General features: G+C 46.4%; 6 protein-coding genes across 6 annotated transcripts; 2 read left to right on the forward strand and 4 right to left on the reverse strand.

The window, feature by feature from the left end:
• Positions 1 to 739: 739 nt before the first annotated feature.
• Positions 740 to 5,055, reverse strand: F4822DRAFT_435580 (uncharacterized protein; the record flags this gene model as incomplete). Its single annotated transcript, XM_051462216.1, has 8 exons — positions 740 to 949; positions 1,020 to 1,613; positions 1,666 to 2,564; positions 2,843 to 3,351; positions 3,966 to 3,969; position 4,087; positions 4,178 to 4,676; positions 4,736 to 5,055. 8 exons carry the CDS (start codon positions 5,053 to 5,055, stop codon positions 740 to 742), a joined length of 3,036 nt encoding a protein of 1,011 aa, XP_051318960.1.
• A 338-nt stretch (positions 5,056 to 5,393) lies between these two features.
• Positions 5,394 to 6,843, forward strand: F4822DRAFT_3185 (uncharacterized protein). The gene has a single exon (XM_051455423.1). It carries the CDS (start codon positions 5,434 to 5,436, stop codon positions 6,619 to 6,621), a length of 1,188 nt encoding a protein of 395 aa, XP_051318961.1. The 5' UTR covers positions 5,394 to 5,433; the 3' UTR covers positions 6,622 to 6,843.
• A 96-nt stretch (positions 6,844 to 6,939) lies between these two features.
• On the reverse strand, positions 6,940 to 8,670 carry F4822DRAFT_435581 (Tannase/feruloyl esterase; the record flags this gene model as incomplete). Its single annotated transcript, XM_051462217.1, has 3 exons — positions 6,940 to 7,299; positions 7,356 to 8,135; positions 8,200 to 8,670. 3 exons carry the CDS (start codon positions 8,668 to 8,670, stop codon positions 6,940 to 6,942), a joined length of 1,611 nt encoding a protein of 536 aa, XP_051318962.1.
• Positions 8,671 to 11,071: 2,401 nt separating this feature from the next.
• On the forward strand, positions 11,072 to 12,999 carry F4822DRAFT_423653 (MFS general substrate transporter; the record flags this gene model as incomplete). The annotated part of the gene is made up of 7 exons (XM_051460012.1): positions 11,072 to 11,414; positions 11,470 to 11,550; positions 11,600 to 11,818; positions 11,885 to 11,913; positions 11,965 to 12,264; positions 12,313 to 12,749; positions 12,801 to 12,999. 7 exons carry the CDS (start codon positions 11,072 to 11,074, stop codon positions 12,997 to 12,999), a joined length of 1,608 nt encoding a protein of 535 aa, XP_051318963.1.
• A 121-nt stretch (positions 13,000 to 13,120) lies between these two features.
• On the reverse strand, positions 13,121 to 14,898 carry F4822DRAFT_435583 (allantoate permease; the record flags this gene model as incomplete). The annotated part of the gene is made up of 5 exons (XM_051462218.1): positions 13,121 to 13,132; positions 13,187 to 14,281; positions 14,423 to 14,595; positions 14,648 to 14,686; positions 14,739 to 14,898. 5 exons carry the CDS (start codon positions 14,896 to 14,898, stop codon positions 13,121 to 13,123), a joined length of 1,479 nt encoding a protein of 492 aa, XP_051318964.1.
• Positions 14,899 to 15,856: 958 nt separating this feature from the next.
• On the reverse strand, positions 15,857 to 16,322 carry F4822DRAFT_423655 (like-Sm domain-containing protein; the record flags this gene model as incomplete). Its single annotated transcript, XM_051460013.1, has 4 exons — positions 15,857 to 15,897; positions 15,958 to 15,994; positions 16,044 to 16,133; positions 16,194 to 16,322. The coding sequence occupies 4 exons, from the start codon at positions 16,320 to 16,322 to the stop codon at positions 15,857 to 15,859; spliced, it is 297 nt and encodes a 98-aa protein (XP_051318965.1).
• Between the last annotated feature and the right edge of the window lie 437 nt (positions 16,323 to 16,759).

Genomic DNA, 16,759 nt, shown 5'->3' on the forward strand with positions numbered 1-16,759 from the left:
TCAGAAAGAGCACTAAAGATGTTGGGCGTCACCTAGAAACCCTGCTAGTACATCATATCATGTACCTCCACAGCTATTTCCAACCTTAGTCACACCTGCAGGTGGGGGCGTACATGTACAGCAGGGTCACATCAACTTAATGGAAGCAAATCATCTCGGTACGTACCCAGATACTATTGAGCTCTGAATAAAACAACATCAAACACTTCGCTATCATACCAATGCAATAATCATAACTTGAAGCTCATATGTTAACAATTTTCCATTTTGAGGGGTATGTAAGTTCTGAATGGCTATTGCTCCTCATTTTCATTCTTGTCAAGTCTCTTCTCTCCTCTCTCTCGTCTCTCTCCTGATGATGCCTATCCACCAGTTATGTGAAGAGACAAGCACCAACATCGTACAAAGGGATTATTAGTAATATGGGACTCGAAACGAAAGAAGGGTATCGTGACAATAATAGCGTCCTTCCTAAGAATATGCTCAATCCCCTTGAAAATATTGAATTGGGGGTGATGAAAATGAAAGGGAAAAAGAGTATCTTGTCAACTCCAAGATGAGGAAACATTCTAAAGGGCCAGAAAATATGTAGTTCATGTCGCGATATCACAACGTATTAGTCTCCGAGACACAATGACTCATCCTCGATGTGTAGCCACTCCCCTGTTCCCTCTGGTTCAACAACTGATCGTACACCTAAATCTAATATAATCGCCCTAGTCACATCTCGTCGAGAGTTCTAATCGCCAAGCGGCATGCCGTCGAGCTCGTCTAGGAGTCTGCGCCAATTGTCGGCCAACATCTCGGAATATTTGACTCGCTCTTGCGCCCAGTCCTGGTTCCATCGGCTAACGTGGAATTGAGTTTGTTGGAAGTAGATGAGTTCGTCGCGCAAGCATTCCTTGACGAATATAGAACGGTTGTGTTGGTTAACTATAGATTCCTTATCCTATCTCAGTTGTTAATATTTAGGTACTCGTACGCGTACGCTACATATAAATTGAAGGGGGTGAACAAACCTTGATAATGGCTTCGACGACCTTTTCGATTTCGCCTGGTCTGACTAATCCGTCTGGCTTGGATCGCAAGTTGGCAAGCTTGGTCTCGTTGTTCTGGATTCTTCGTTCTAGGGAGGGGATGTTGTCCTTGTCTAACCTCTCACGTCGGTCAAATAGTTCTCTGAGGCTAACAAGGGCATCGCGCTGTCTCTTCAGGTCCTCCAGCACACCCGCATCCCATGCCTTGCTTTCGTCCTCCATCAAACCCTGTGTTGTTTGTAGGTGCTTGCTCATCGCGATCAAACCATCATTGAGGAGGGGCACATCGTTCGTGTCGGTGGCGTAGGTCTCCGAGCTTGTCTCGGTCAGGGATGTAAGCGACATAGCTAGACGACCATGGTCCGCTGCTACTCCTTCACTTCGCTTAACAAGGCGGTCCATGATGTTACAGGTAGAGATATATAGCTCGGCGGATCGTTTAACGCCCTGTCTAGTACGTTCGAAAAGTTCTTCCAGCGAGGGCGGCAGAGATTCTTCGAGGCCAGGTGGTAGAGGTCGACCCGTAAACTCGTCTATCACCGAGATTGCGGCTTGTTTACGCCATACCGCAAGCTCCTATAATTCATCAGCTATGAAGACGGTAATCATACTATCATTTTGTACATACCGTTGGAACAGTCAAGAACATTATTACAAGCTGTTCCTGACCCAATACGGGATGTCGGACTAGAGTGTTTAGGAACCTAGCTAGACCGCGTCGTCGCTTCTCGATGAATGCGCCATCGTTGGAGAGATGGTTGCCATTGACGGCAACTCGCTTGGGTGGAAGCAGAGGTAGTGCTCGGAAGGGATATCTCTTATGTAGGCAATCGAGTAACCATACAAAATCGCTATATCTGCGAATGACTTTGCTACCCCGGCGCGAGCTCGTAACCTCATAGTTGTGATGTTGAAACATGAAAACACCCTCTTTCTCCGGCATTAGTGTCACCAGGATATTTTCCTCAACCGCGCCGCCAGTTCGACTACCGCTAATAGTCCGAGTATGGGTGATGGGAGGGTTAGTATTCGGGTCGCGTCCTTCTCCGCTTCCCGCGCCACCAAAAGGACTCGTCGGATGATTCGAAGGCGCGTCGTCAAAGTCGCCGGCGTTATTTCCGTCGAAATATCCCCAACCGCCAGTGTTTGAGGATACAGTGCCTCCAGATTGGGGCCCGGGGCCACCAGCGGAAGCTGTGGAAGTAGTCGTAAAATTAGAGGTAGTTCGAGAGTGCATGTCGGGGACATCGGGATGCTCGTAACCATTGCCATTGCCATTTACGCTCAGGTTGGCATGGCCGGTCCCGTTAGTTTTAGTCTCGGCATGGTGATGATTTCGGTGCAGGTCGGACGAATTCCATGGGTCGTCCTCAGGACCTTCCATGGTTGATTTTCTAGATCGGACCTGGGAATTAATTGGCGCGGGCGGAGAATCAGGTCGCTGAGGTGGTTTTGCAGCAAGTTCTGCTGTGTTAAGGAGGACAGGCGTCTTGATGGAGGACAATAATAATTGGGGCTGCGGCAAGTCTACAGTAGGTAGTTGTTTGGTTAGTTACATGTACAGAGCAGAATGTAGTAATTTATGGGCGAATAACGTAAATGTCCCCGCAAGATGATGCACAGGGCAACGCAGCAACGAAGCTACGATAAGCCTAGCCAGCCCATTGGACGATGAATGCGATTCGTCAACCAAGTGACTGGACGAAGGGAATTAAGATATAGTAGTGAATACAGAGTCGATATTGAAGAGGAAGAAGAGAAAAAAAAAAGAAAGAGAAAGAAAAATTGGAATATTATAGACTTACTGCGTCTTCGCTCGTCGACTCCATCCAAACTAACGGATTCACCCTCTTGCGCAAGCCCGATAAGAGCCAATAACACATTGAACTCATTTCGTCCGATCACATCAAGATTTCCAGCTGGTGCAAGTATTCCCATTATTTGCGCCTGGTCATCGGCGCCTAATTTGGCGGCGGCTAGTGTTTTAGTGACGCCTGAGGACGTAACCTTACCATTAATCCCATCTTCTTGCACGACACTATCGAATGTTTCTATATAGCGATCAGGTACTTCGACACCGTCGAGTAACCTCCGGATAAGGTCGGCACGCGATTGTTGTTTTCTCGGGGTTGGCATGTCCCAAGGTGAGGTGGCACCGCTGCCTCCGAAATCATCGTCATTAAAGAGGGTGTCCGAGGTCGACCGAGTCATAGGTCCGTCGTCGTCGAACAGTGAATTTCGAGATCGCGCCATACTTGGGTTTGTCGAGGATGAGGATTCATTCGGGGGAGAAGTGCCAAAGAGTGACATTGTTCTAGTTTGTCGGTTGACTTTGCGATAATCGTGAATTGAGAATGTGATGATCGACAGAGTCGAGGACGATCGCGAGCTCGTCTTAAAGCTATTGGGTGTCGTAATAGACTCGTAATAGCTAGACTAAGCAAATCAGACCATGTAGGGAATTGAGGATGCTTGCGACGCAGTATAATGTCAAGGCTAGTAGAATTGATAGAATCACTATGTGGTCCAAAATCACAGGAATAATGACCAAAAAAAGTTGTAAATGGGACAAATTTCGAAGCTCAAAGTGTAACAAAAGCTACAAAATCTATAAATGGGAAGAAAAGGTCAAAATGGTCTTGTTCGCTACGGCGCCCGTGCCTTCGTTCCTTCCCTTGGAGTAAAGCTCTACATATACGTGCGCTGAAACGCTGGGGGAAGCATAGGTGGGACAAGGTGGGACGTAATGGATCAGCGTTTAGCTAGCAAGTGCGGAGCTGAGAATAGAGACGGGGCGCGACGGAGCAAGGGGGCCAGATACATATGTAGGTACATCACAATGCGCTAGTCTCTATAGCGCATACAGTTGCAGCCATAACTGTCTCACAACCATAAATATCGCTACAGAATACCTCTATAGGTACCTACTGCGCTATGCTTCCAGTTGTCAATAATGAGTACTCAAGTACGCAGAAAGGACTGGATCTTCATAAAGTCTTGATAAATATGACTGTAGGTGTAGTACAAATATGGTACATTCCTTAAATACCCTATTATAGTTTGTCCCAGAGTCTGGTTTCTTCTTTCTTGTCTCCCTTCTGTCTCTGTTGGCGGTGTCTTGAAATCTTCGCTGGCGGCACCCTGAAGAATAAACTTGGTGATTCGCCTGGTTGCAATGTGTGACTTAAGTATCCTCGGTGTGCAGGATCGCGATAATATTCGATATCCCATCGCGCCGTTGGGTCTGGTAATCTGTAGAAGAATGCCTTCTTTCGAGCCTCTTCCAGAACAGGCTGTACATGCTCTGGTCCAGTTGGCAATGGCTTTTCTGTGTGGAAGCTCTTGCCCTGCACCAGTCGTGTTATGGCTTGCTTAGTGTAATATCGTGTCATGATCTTTCCTCCAGCTTTCTCCACGGCATCAATCGCTGCAGCTGACGCTCGAGATACAACAATATCAATCGGTTGCTTCAACGATTCGGCTCCTCTTGCCAGTAGCTTGACACCATCTTTAATCGTTCCGACAAGGTTGGACTGTATTAATTCTTTCGGGGTGATCTGTTTTGTGGCATCGATGCGACCGGAATCAATCCATTCTTGAAGTTTGTTGAGATTGACCTCTGACATTACAGGGGCGCGACTATTCAAGAGTTAATTAGAGCCACATTTGTAAGAACGGAAGAGTATGTGAGGACGTACAGATTTTCGAATCCAAGTTTTCCCCTCTGAACAACCAGAGGTGTCTGACCACCTTGAAACCACGGCTTGACTTTTCCATGCTGCTTTTGACCTTTATGACCTCTTCCGGATGTTTTTCCCTTTCCTGAGGACGGACCGCGACCAACGCGAATACGTTTTTGGTGAGCACCTGGATTATCGGATAGGTTTGAGAGAATAGAGGCGTTTCGGGTCTGGATCGAGAGTGCGTTAAATAATCCTACAAGGGATGAAGGGTTGGATTTCTCAATTGAAGCCCTACAGCATTGCGCCGTAAGCCGTATCGGTATCCGTGGAGGCATTTTTTGTGATATGCGCCGGTGCCTCGTGGGAGTTGTAGGTGACAGTGATAGCTCTCGATATAAGAATTCAAGAATTTCCTATTTTACATCTTTTTTAACGTTGCACGAATCTAAGTGGTCCAAGCTTCAAAATCGAGGTACATCTGTATCAAGCTTTGATTTATACCCAATATGGTTAGCGTGTCACAAATCCAGCAACTCCGATAAGTCCAGCCAATGAAAGCTACAGCTAGGTTTGTGCTATGGTGGTACCTGGGTACATGTATCCGCCTAGGTACCGTATAAAAGGTTCAAAGTGAACAATGACGGTCTCAACTCCGACTGTCAAATTAAAACTTAGAACTTAGAAAATACAAGTCGGCAAGGTTCGTTCACGATATGCCAAAGCCTCACACCAAGTCTCGTTTCGGTTGCAAGGAGTGCAAACGACGTAAGATAAAATGCGACGAGGTACGGCCTTCATGTACCAGATGTACCAATTTAGGGCGACAATGCTTATATCTTGCCGCCTTCAGTGTTTCCACACTTCCTACGCTCCCTACACTCCCTACTACACTACACTCTTCAACAGAACCCAGCCGTGAATGCACCCCAAGCACCTCGTTATGCACCTCTCAATCCAGCCCGCCAGAAACTATTTCAACTACTTCAGCTCCGTCATATGTGCTTGTCGAGTCGTACAGTTTATTCCACATGGAGTTACTGAATCATCTTAAGAACCAAATGGTGAAGCTTGTTCAACCAATTCATATTGAGCTCAGTCAACTTTTCGATCTTGCGTATGAGGAAGCCCTCAAAATTCCATATTTGATGGACGAGTTGATTGCCTTTTCCGCTGCCCACAAGAGCACTCTTACAGGCGAAAGTCAGTCTTCCTACCGGATCGAATCAACTAGACTACAAACTCGCGCACTAAATCAATTCCATACTCAATCTCCAGAAGTTACCGACGATAACTGTCTGGCTCTCTTCGTTTTCTCCACTATCCTTGGGCAGCATGTGCTCTTTGACGCGCTATCGGCCTCCTTGGAACTTTCAACGGTCCTAGACAAACTCACACAATGTATCGATATACATCATGGCATCCGCGCTGTCGCTGGTCAATCTTGGCAGAAAGTCTCCATCATTTTTCGGGATCGGATATCTTTAGACCTCGCGTACGCAGGGAAAGATATTGCAGCCACGTCAGGGATTGAGTGCGATAACCTCTTACAGCGGCTTGGCGAGGAGGTGTCGGACCAACCCACACTCCGGGTATATGTGGAGGCCGTCAAGATACTCCAGTATCTCTTCGATTCTCTGCACTCTTCCGACGCTCGACGATTCGTTGTCGTGCAGGAGTGGCTCGTGCGCGTCTCAAAGCAGTATACGCAATGCCTACGTCAGAGGCGGCCAGAAGCTCTTGTTATCCTTGCCTACTTCGCGGTACTCTTGCACCGCGCCAGCGACTACTGGGTCGTCGGTCAATCTGGAAGATTTATAATAAAGGCCATCACCAGTCATCTGGGCCCATATTGGACCGACTGGCTCGAGTGGCCGAATCGCTCCGTATGGAAAGTAAATTAACACCGTCATATAGCACCAATTACTATCAAGCGTGAGAATATAACGACAGAAAACAGCCAGCACCTTAAGATACGTGCCTTCTCCGCTTTATCCTATTTGTTTTATTAGCGATCACAATCCAGGGGTTCTAAGGGGTTAAAAATTGCTCCAAATTTAATAGTAAAAATACCCGGGAGGGGTATTTCGTCATATTTATACGAAATAGAAAATATGATAAAAATGCGACAAGGTGATCCGACAGAAATCTGCTTCACCTATCCATATAGAGCATATGGTTCAAGATACCTGGATTACTACAAAAAAACCTGCTCTCATTCCTTAGATTTCATCGAGCGTGGACTCGGAGGTACGTGGACCTACACATGACCAACAGCTAGCCTTTGCGGCATCACCACAGGCTGGATTTAGGCGGGCTACCTGCAGATATGGACATAGAATGCGGTCATGTGTCTTTTCAGCTACAGTGAGCTTGACCGGCGAGCTCTCCGGCGCTGTACCGTTCTCGACCCAGTTGCGCAGCTGGCTGAAAAGTTGGTCCGGCTGGCCGCTTGCCCCTCCGAAGCAATGGCTGAGACCGGGTACTTCATAATATCGATAGAAGTCGTGCACGTTTGGTAAAAGGTCGAATACCCGATTGTAATACTGCTCAGTACCCTTGGTGGGGATCACATTGTCGGCCTGTCGGATGCTGCGTTAGTTCTCTATCAACGAGGGGAAACGCGGTTTAAACTGACTAGTCCATGGAAAGAAATTATCTTCCCTCCGACTTCTTGAAACCGAGACAGATCCGGGTCTGTTGTACCGATGATGGAACTGTATTGTTGTATACCTGCGTGGGCCAAGTCATCAAACCCAGTTCGGGTCAGATTCGTACAGTCTTTGTCCGGATTTCTCGCCACGAACAACTGAATCCATTGCAAACCAAGAGAACTGGGGACACCAACGCAACCAGTTTCGTTGCAAGTTGTTGCTGCAACTCCAGGTTGTTTATCAATTCCCGGCGAATCACCAGTCAGATCGGAACCAGGATTCAGGCCATACCAGATTTGCTTTCCATTCCTCATTGTCATCCCATTCCAGGTAGAGTTTACCACTATTGCGGCTTCTTCGCTGATTCTCACCTCTGTGCCATTGGTTTGGGTGCACTTGACGTTCTGGCCAACAACCGAAAAGGGGTTAAATGTAGCCAGACAGCTATCTGGACAAGCGATGACGTCATCCACAACGCCGTCGAGGTTATCGCAGGCCGAGATTGCTGCAGCGGTAATGGCGTCAATTTCACAGCCGTAAGGGTAGTAATCGAGCTCAGCCATTACTTGCTGTGACCATTGGAGACTTGGTAACATCTCTGTCCAATAGATTGCGGGTGCCCCAGCGATGATGCCATCGTATGCTGTTGGGTATCGTTGAGCTATCATAAGACCCTGTTGACCACCCTGGGAGCAACCGGTCCAATAGGAATACTCCGGAGCCCTACCATAGAAACTGCTTATAAGAGCTTTTCCAATGAGGGCCTATATTGCGGATAAGTTAGGGTTTCCTAATGACATGGCCTAGGAGAATTCATTAGGTATGCACTTGGTCATTGAGAGAAACCGAGCCCAGATTCTGCAAGTTGTATAGATTCACATTTCCGGGACTATCAAGAGCCCATGGATTGGCATCTGGGGCGGCGCCTAGCCCAGCGTCTGTTGTGGTGGTCGCGAACCCGTCTGCAAGTGCGCCGACCATAGCTCCATAGGATATGGCGAATCGTCCGGCTACCCAGCCACCGCCACCAACGGCTTGGAAGCGACCATTCCAATTACTTACTGGGAACCAAGACTCGATTATGATATTATCGCCCTGTCCGGGGTGGGTGTACGAGACGGTGATGTTGCAGAAACTGGCGTTCTTTAGCTGTACCGAAGGTGCGACATATCTGAAAGCGTCGGGAGCATTTGCGCTGTAGTTGGACACTAGGTTCGCCTCAACGGAGAGAATCTCGCCACCAAAGATAGAAGGGTTGAAGCTCGCAGCATTACAAGCCGCCACCAAGGAGGAATTCATATTGACAGCGAAGTGGCTTCATATGGTATGAGGGGAATAGGGACGCGTATAACGATCGAAACATCTTCGTTCGACTTATATAGGACTCTTTGATCCGGGATCTTGATGCAATAAGCGGATCTATATCTACATGGTGCCGCTTAGGACATCCTCTTCGATCCGGTCTACGACCCGCGACTTGGAGAGAGTAACATCTGAGTCAGCCTAACTGGCATTGCGATGATCGTAAAGTCGCATTTGACACTTTATGATTGGGCCCTCGCCGACCCGGTAAGACGGGAAGCCTCTTAGCCAATCAAAAGCTGATGAGAGCGCTGATCCACCTGGTTCCACAACGCATCGGTGAGAGACTGATTGCTCAGTTCGACATCAACCAATCGCATCGTTAACGATACCGTGCGCCGTGTGCCGACTATGTGTCGAATCGTCGGATACGAAGTCTTAGATGAAGTTCAGACTTACGTATACACAGGTTAGTGGCTGAATAACCCCTTTTCGATTCATGCCTGGATTCCTAAACAAGTAGGTATATAACGACAATGCCTCTTACAAGTGTAAGAATACCATATCACAACATGCTTCTAATCCGCATCACCTAGCATTCTACCCGCCCTTTTTTTACACCTTTCTCTTTCTGCGGGCTCGTTGAGGTTCTTTATCTAGCGCCATCGTCATCCTCATTGATTTTTGGGCTGCCTTTATAAGCTTGCATACCCGGATACCTACCTGGGTACACAGCACGAAGCCATAACATTCTACAAGTCTTCGATTGCCACACAAATAACCGGTAGCGAAAACTAGTAACAATGGCTCAACTTGAACCCTATAAGCATGGATACTATCTTTGGAGATATGTACCTTCCATCGAAGCGGCAGTGATTTTCTGTATTTTGTTGCTACTAACAATTGCACACTGCTAGAAACTATGAAAGACCCGCGCCTGGTTCCGCATACAATTTGTTATAGGCGGCTACAGTATGTTTGATCTCATTCTATTCTCCCTATGTAGGTAAATATATACTAGCCTTATTGAGTTGACACGTCTTGTAGTGGAGTTCCTAGGCTACGCATTTCGCACAGCCGCGCACGATAAAACAGGCCATCTGATGCCCTACGTGACGCAAAACAACAATATACCCTTTGCTCCCGTTCTATTCGCCGCCTCGGTTTGCATGACATTGGGTAGAACTATCATATCAGCATGCTCCGTGACCCGTTAGTGGGGGCTATCCCTAAGGAGGTAAAATGGAGACAAGCTTTGCTCATGATGTATGTTTTAAGTGCACTCATCATGATTTCGATCTAGTAAGTGCCATTTGTTAGTTTACATACTGCTACCTTGGAAGTACTCATTTTAAATTCCTGGCTGATTTCGGTACTAGTCTTTCGGATGATAGAGTTGAGGGTGGTGACGGTTACTTGCTGAGTAACGGACGATGTACATGTTTGATTCGGTTCCAATGTCTACGGCTATGATGATATTTTTGAAATGGTTCCCGTCGAGTGCTACGCTATCAGATTGTTACATTCCCATGGATTGTTTCGCTGAACCTGCCCCTGAACCAAGTATCGCGAACCAACGATCAAGCCTAAGGGCTTAATTACTTTGAACAATAAGGAATAAAATCCATGGAACGCATATCGCTGGATGGGCCCCCCGATTATTGGTATAAAGCAAGATAAACACGGTATCAAAAAAATGCATCTATCTACCTAGGTACTTAGGTACTTAGTCCCTTTTCCACCTCCTTTTTGACGTTGCACCAATTTAATGGCCCGAGCGTCTGGTTGATTCCGAGGGTACATATCGATAAGATAAGATGATACATGTACCTAGTACACAGGTACATGTAATTCCCCGCCATCTAATTTACCATTTCTCAAAGCTTCAACATGTACAACTCGCAACGGAGCCATTGAGATAAGCCATCTAGGCAAAGGCTCGGAGTATAGAACCACGCCAACGCAGGTATTATGGAACATATCCAGAGGATATATTCCACGTATATTTCGAGTCGCGCATTTACTATGCTTCCTATCCCCTTGGCATCAACTGTAGCACCAATAGACGCTTTGAGACGAGATAGGAACCCGGTCTACCTACGACCTTCCCCGCATCGGTATATAACCACGTCTATTCCCACGTCGTATCTAAGATGGAAATCAAGTCTAGAGCTGTACTGCTAATCATAAGGTAACATTATACACTTCCATGTAAGCATCATTCAGGTGCAGTTTTGCGAATATGTTCTAGGCTATAAAAGGATGGTCGGTCCGTTCCGACACCACTGAAAGAATATGAGTGGATGGAAAATATATATATTATGCTTTCCTTATTGCTCTAAGGGAAGTAGTTCTTAGTCAAACATGTTATACAGTTATTCAATCGTTACTCGGAATCATGAGTGAGAAGGCATCGGCTCAAGAAGCTATTCCAGATAGCGTTATATACGTCTCCGATCCGGACCCTGCTCACTTGAGAACAAAGCCAGAAGCTTCTTCCAAAGATCTAGACGACGCATATGAGCTTTACAGAAGACAAGATGCTACCGATCTCGATCCTCAGGAGGCCCGCCAGGTCTTGCGAAGAATTGACCAGCACATCTTACCACTTTTGATGGGAACGTATCTACTCCAGTACCTCGATAAAGCCACTTTCAATTTCGCGAGCGTCTTTGGGTTACGAGAGGGGACGAATCTGCATGGTCAAGATTACTCGTGGTCGTTATCTATATTTTATTTCGGTATTTCGTCTGCTCATGAGCCGGGCTACCGTGCATTGAACTAATCCATCACTAGGTTACTTGATAGCACAATGGCCTGCTGGATATCTGCTTCAAAGACTGCCCGTTGGGAAATTTATCGGCGGTTCTGCTTTAGGTTGATAGCCCCCCTATCTAGACCTACCACCTGACTAACGGAACGCTAGTCTGGGGTATGCTCACTATTGTCACTCCAGCTTGTAAGAATTTTGCTGGAATAGCGATCAATCGGTTCCTGCTCGGTTGCTTTGAGGCTGTAGTAAACCCTGGATTCGTGCTCGTACTCTCCATGTGGTGGCGCCAAGACGAGCAACCGATGCGATTAACAACTTATTATAGCATGAACGGAATTGCTGGGATATTTGGTGGTTTACTTGGTTATGCTGGTAAGTATGATTGTTCCAGGAAATACTTTCTCTGTTAGAGCAGGAGCTGACTTAAAGAACTTCTAGTATGTCTTCAGGCCCTAGAAAGGGCGGGGGTGATCAGTGGAAGACCCTTGATTTCTCTACCTAAGGCTAATGCATATTAGATTGGCCATATAACTTCGGGGTTACAGCCATGGATGTATATCTTCCTCATATTCGGTTCCATAAGTCTGGCTTGGGCAACCGTTTTCCTCGTCTTTATGCCTGACCTTCCTTCCACAGCACGATTCCTAAATGAAAGGGAGAAAATTGTGGCTGTCGAACGAGTAGCAACGAACCGACAAGGAGTAAAAAACCGCCATTTCAAAACTTATCAGATGTGGCAATGCCTTGGGGATCCCAAAACTTGGATTCTATTTGTTATGGCAATTGCTTCGCAGATCCCAAACGCCGCCCAGTCAAGTGTAAGCATCTCATGTTTGGTGACTACTAGGATACTGACGAATCGATAGTTCACCTCAATCATTCTAGAGACATTTGGTTTTGACGTACTCGAGACACAGTATTTACAGATCCCGGGGAATGTGATCCAATTTTGTTCTCTTCTCCTATCTGGTTGGATCAGCTCTCGATTCCCTAACATGCGCTGCGCCGTCATGTTGATAACCAATTTAGTCTGTGTTGGTTGTGGCGCAGCTCTCGTTGGCCTACCAGTTGGCCCAGATGGAACTGAAAACAGATGGAGTCGGCTGGTCGCGCTTTGGCTGTGCTCGTTCTCGTCGGTAGGGTTTAGTCTAAGCTTGACGATGGTAAGTAGCAACGTGGCTGGATACACTAAAAAACAATTGACGGGTGCTTTTCTATTTGTGGGCTATTGTGTTGGAAATATTATAGGGCCACAGACTTTCATCGATTCGGAAGCACCATTCTATACGTCAGCCTACATTGCGTAAGTTCCCCAAAGTTAAGCAGTTGATGCGAAACTGACTCTTAGCTTTAGGATCCTGATTGGTTATTGTGTGAAGACAACGATGGTGATCGTACTATATCTTTACATGTGGCTAGTGAACAAGAAGAGAGATCGTGACGCGGCCACATACGGCTCAAGGCTTTCGGCGGAGCAAGAAAAGGAAGCGATTGAGCAAGGTATGCACGATGTTACTGAGTTGGATAATGAGGGCTTCCGATATGTACTGTAATTATTTATCGAACTGGATTGAATCTAACGTTTGAGTCTTCTTTTTACTTGCCGATCACCATGTTTTAGGTCCCAAGTTTTGGCGTTCTCCCTTCTTCGTACGTGTGCATATCTCCATCATATTACCACCGGTACTACGCAGGTTAGTATATCAACTCTAAGAATGCTCATTCAAAAATTCTACTTACTCGAAATTCCTTATTCTCGCGATCCGTCATATCGAAGAACTCACTATTCTTCTTATGCTCAAGGCCCAAGTGCAGTCGATCGCGTCTTCGATTCTCCCAGGCGTAATAAGCCATCAATACGCCTGTCGTAACCGCCGCTACAGCCGTTGATGCCACAATTACGATTTTCGCGGGGAGGTACTGAGGCTTGTCAGAGTCGCGGAATGTCTGCGGCCCAATGATATTCCCCGCGCAAAATGACACGAGGACGACTGCATTCATGGTAACTTTCTTCGTGTGACCTGCATAGTTAGCTGCTGAATATGAATAGACTAATGGCAGCGCTGCTCCGATGACATTGGTGAGGTAGTTTCCCGCCAGCAGCGCAGGCTTGTTGGTCGCATCTGAGAAGGCTAGAAGAGAACCACCGAGTATACCTCCTATAAGTAGGAGGATAATGATGACGGGCCCGCGAGCGTTGAATTTGGCTGAGCTGATACCCCCTCCGATGACTGATATACAGCTAACCACGCCGGAGGGAATGGACAGCAGGGCGGTTTCCTTGGAAGTATATCCAAAGCCTTTGATAATCGTCGCTTGATAACTGCTGACAGCACCGTTCGGTATGTTCATCGTAATTGTCATGAGAATGATAAGCCAAGTTTGCGGGTCGGTAAAACAATCCCATACTTGGTTTATCTTGAAGTGCTTATTCTCGATACCGGTTTGATTCTCGCGGAGACGCTCAATCGCCCATATTTTCTCCTCGCGAGTGAGACGTGACTTCATCGGGCTATCAGGAAGGAATATCATTGTGAGAATGCCGACCGCAATGGTAATGAGACCGAATAGAAGGAACATAATCTGCCATGGTGTGAATATTTCCGACTCGTAATGTTGGAACCCGAATGATGTTAAAGCTCCGATAATCGTGCCTGTTCCTGTTCCGACGTACCAGAAACCGACACGAGCAGGCTGTTCAGATCGTTTATACCACATGCTTGTTACCAATATGAGCGCTGGTGCTACCGCAGCCTCAAAGCATCCCAGAAGGGTCCGAAGGGTTGCGAGAGCAGCCCAATTCTTTGCGGCGGAGTTCAATGTGATTATCAACCCCTAATATATTATCTATTAGTTACTTCTAATGATTTTTGGCTGAGTTCGCGTGCTGCCATCGGGAGCGTGAGAAAAATCGAAGGACCACCGCCTGACCATCGACTTAGAGGCACAATACGTGTCCTTGAATGCCTAACTTACCCAGAGAATTACATTCGCCCCAAGGTATTTCGCAGTGGGGAGTCTTTGCATAAGATAACCCGTAGGAAACTCGAATGCCAGATATGTAACGTAGAAAAGTGTGGCGAGAAGAGAAAACTGATTTCCGGTTATTCCGGTATCTTCTTGTAGCCCCATAACATTGGCATAATTGACTGCCTTATGATGAGCTTATGGACAGGCCAATGATTTGAGTAATTTACCTACTCAGTGTCTTGTCAAGATATTGAAGATTGTAGCAAGCCCCTACACAGTCGTTAACTAGCTTTTCGTGAGCAGGATTAGACCTTGTACGAACACATAAGCGGGACAATTGTCCAATCAAGTTTTCTAACAAGGGCCTTCTCATCGATCTCAGTCATCACTGTAATGTTTTCATGATTAAGATATTCCAGTGCCGCATCGACGTCGGTTGCTTTAGGCGCTTGCCCTTCACTATCTGTTTTTTCTGCCTCCATGGTAAATGGTACGGTCGCCTTCATTGTTACACCTAGGGAAACAAGGTGACGTAGATTGTTGATATATGAGAGTGAGTGGAAAAGAGATAAAAACAGGAGAGCCCGTGATATTCCTTGAACAATGTTCGGTACGTTGAGGGTATAATACTACCGAGGGTTATAAGAACTCCTCATACTTTCTGCGGAGTTATAGGAATACGAAAAGAGATAGCGGAGTTACCCGACTGCTTAACTGATAGCTAACTCAGGTACTCAGGTAGCTGATGAACAAAGGGAAACCTCACTAAACTGGCATGTTAAAACCGACTATCCCCAATGGAATGGAAATGAGGAGGTAGCTATCAACCATGATAGGAAGGACGAGATAGGTAAGGGACAAGGTCCAAGTTCCAAGGTTGTCAAGATAAGCCGACAGCTCGGAATTCAGATCAAGGACCGGTGGAGATAATATGATAGCTAGCTCTGATAAGAAGCTGGTGTGGGGGAGGCTTGAGCACATCGCAAAACTGAACTTAGCAAGGACTGAGAAGATATTCGACGGTTATCAGTGGTCGATTCCATCCGCGACATGGAGGATGTTGCATTGAACGGATAAGACTAACGGTAGCATGCGTAGTGGCTGCATGAGGTTAGAGCTTTGATGATCTCGAAAACTACCATCACCATATTTCCATATCCTAATAGACCACATACGCGAATGATAGGACTTGCTGCAATAATTTAAGAGCTTACTCGCCCTAAAAATGGTCTAAAGCCTCCTTGCGCATGCCCCGAGATTAATCCCCATTTACCTCAACATGGGGTTTGGCTTATCTGCCTCCGAACGGAGTTCCGACACTCAGAATTCGAACCTCGGTTCATTTAATTGAGCATGGAGACGAAGCATGGCGTTTAATGGACGGCCCAAGTAGGAACTATACGTTCCATGTCGAATCAAAGCGAATTCGTAGTTGATAATTCACGATGAGTTCTGAGGTGAAACGAGGACGACACTATCGCCTAAGAATAGATGTTAGGTGGAAATCATAACAGGTGCCAAGGAAAAGGGTAGTAGCGCACCTCGCACAAATAACATTTCGGATTTCTTGGTCGTCGTCTAATAAGATTAGTAAGGAGGTATACTATGACAGGAAAAGGGTATTTACTCTGATCTCTTCATCTTCATCATCCTCATCGACCGAGTAGATGGTCTCCACCACATCACCTAAGACCAAGTTCATATGACTATCATAGGCCTTAAACACCATCAATTAGCTGAAAAAATACTCGTCCGTTTTCAAATTCGATATACATACGTGAAGGCGTCCTTTCAATTCCCGATCGCCTCGTAACTTCACAAAGACAACCTCATCGAGTAGAAGGCGCACAAGATCGAGGGGTTCGGATACTGAGCCGCCAGCTGGGCCTTCTTCGCCACTGGCCATATTTTCGCCTTTACTAAACGTAGTCCGGACTGAATTAAGGCGTCGTATGGCACGGGTAGTCGTGTTTGGTATTGATATCTTGCTTGTTGTAGAAGCTTGAAGATTGCAGCCCTAAAGAATGAGAAGAATAATGAATTGTTAGTGAAGAGAGGCACGGACCATTGAAGACCCATAAAATAAATTACTTAATTATTTTATGTACCTTGGTATCGGGAGCCATGACCACCTGACGTAACTCTATCTGATTACATAACTTAATTATGTCATTCGGTACGTAAATACTTCCCCAGATTTTGAACAGATAAGTCGTCTCCGTGCGAATATTTCAACTCCACAACTCCACACAATACTAAATACGATACCCCGGAATATCTTCACTCATTTTATTTACTTCCCCGCAAATCGCCTACTTTACTTATGTATACCTAGATTCGTTA

This window comes from Hypoxylon trugodes (genome assembly GCF_022578975.1).
Source record: "Hypoxylon trugodes strain CBS 135444 unplaced genomic scaffold F4822scaffold_1, whole genome shotgun sequence".
Lineage (NCBI taxonomy): Eukaryota > Fungi > Ascomycota > Sordariomycetes > Xylariales > Hypoxylaceae > Hypoxylon > Hypoxylon trugodes.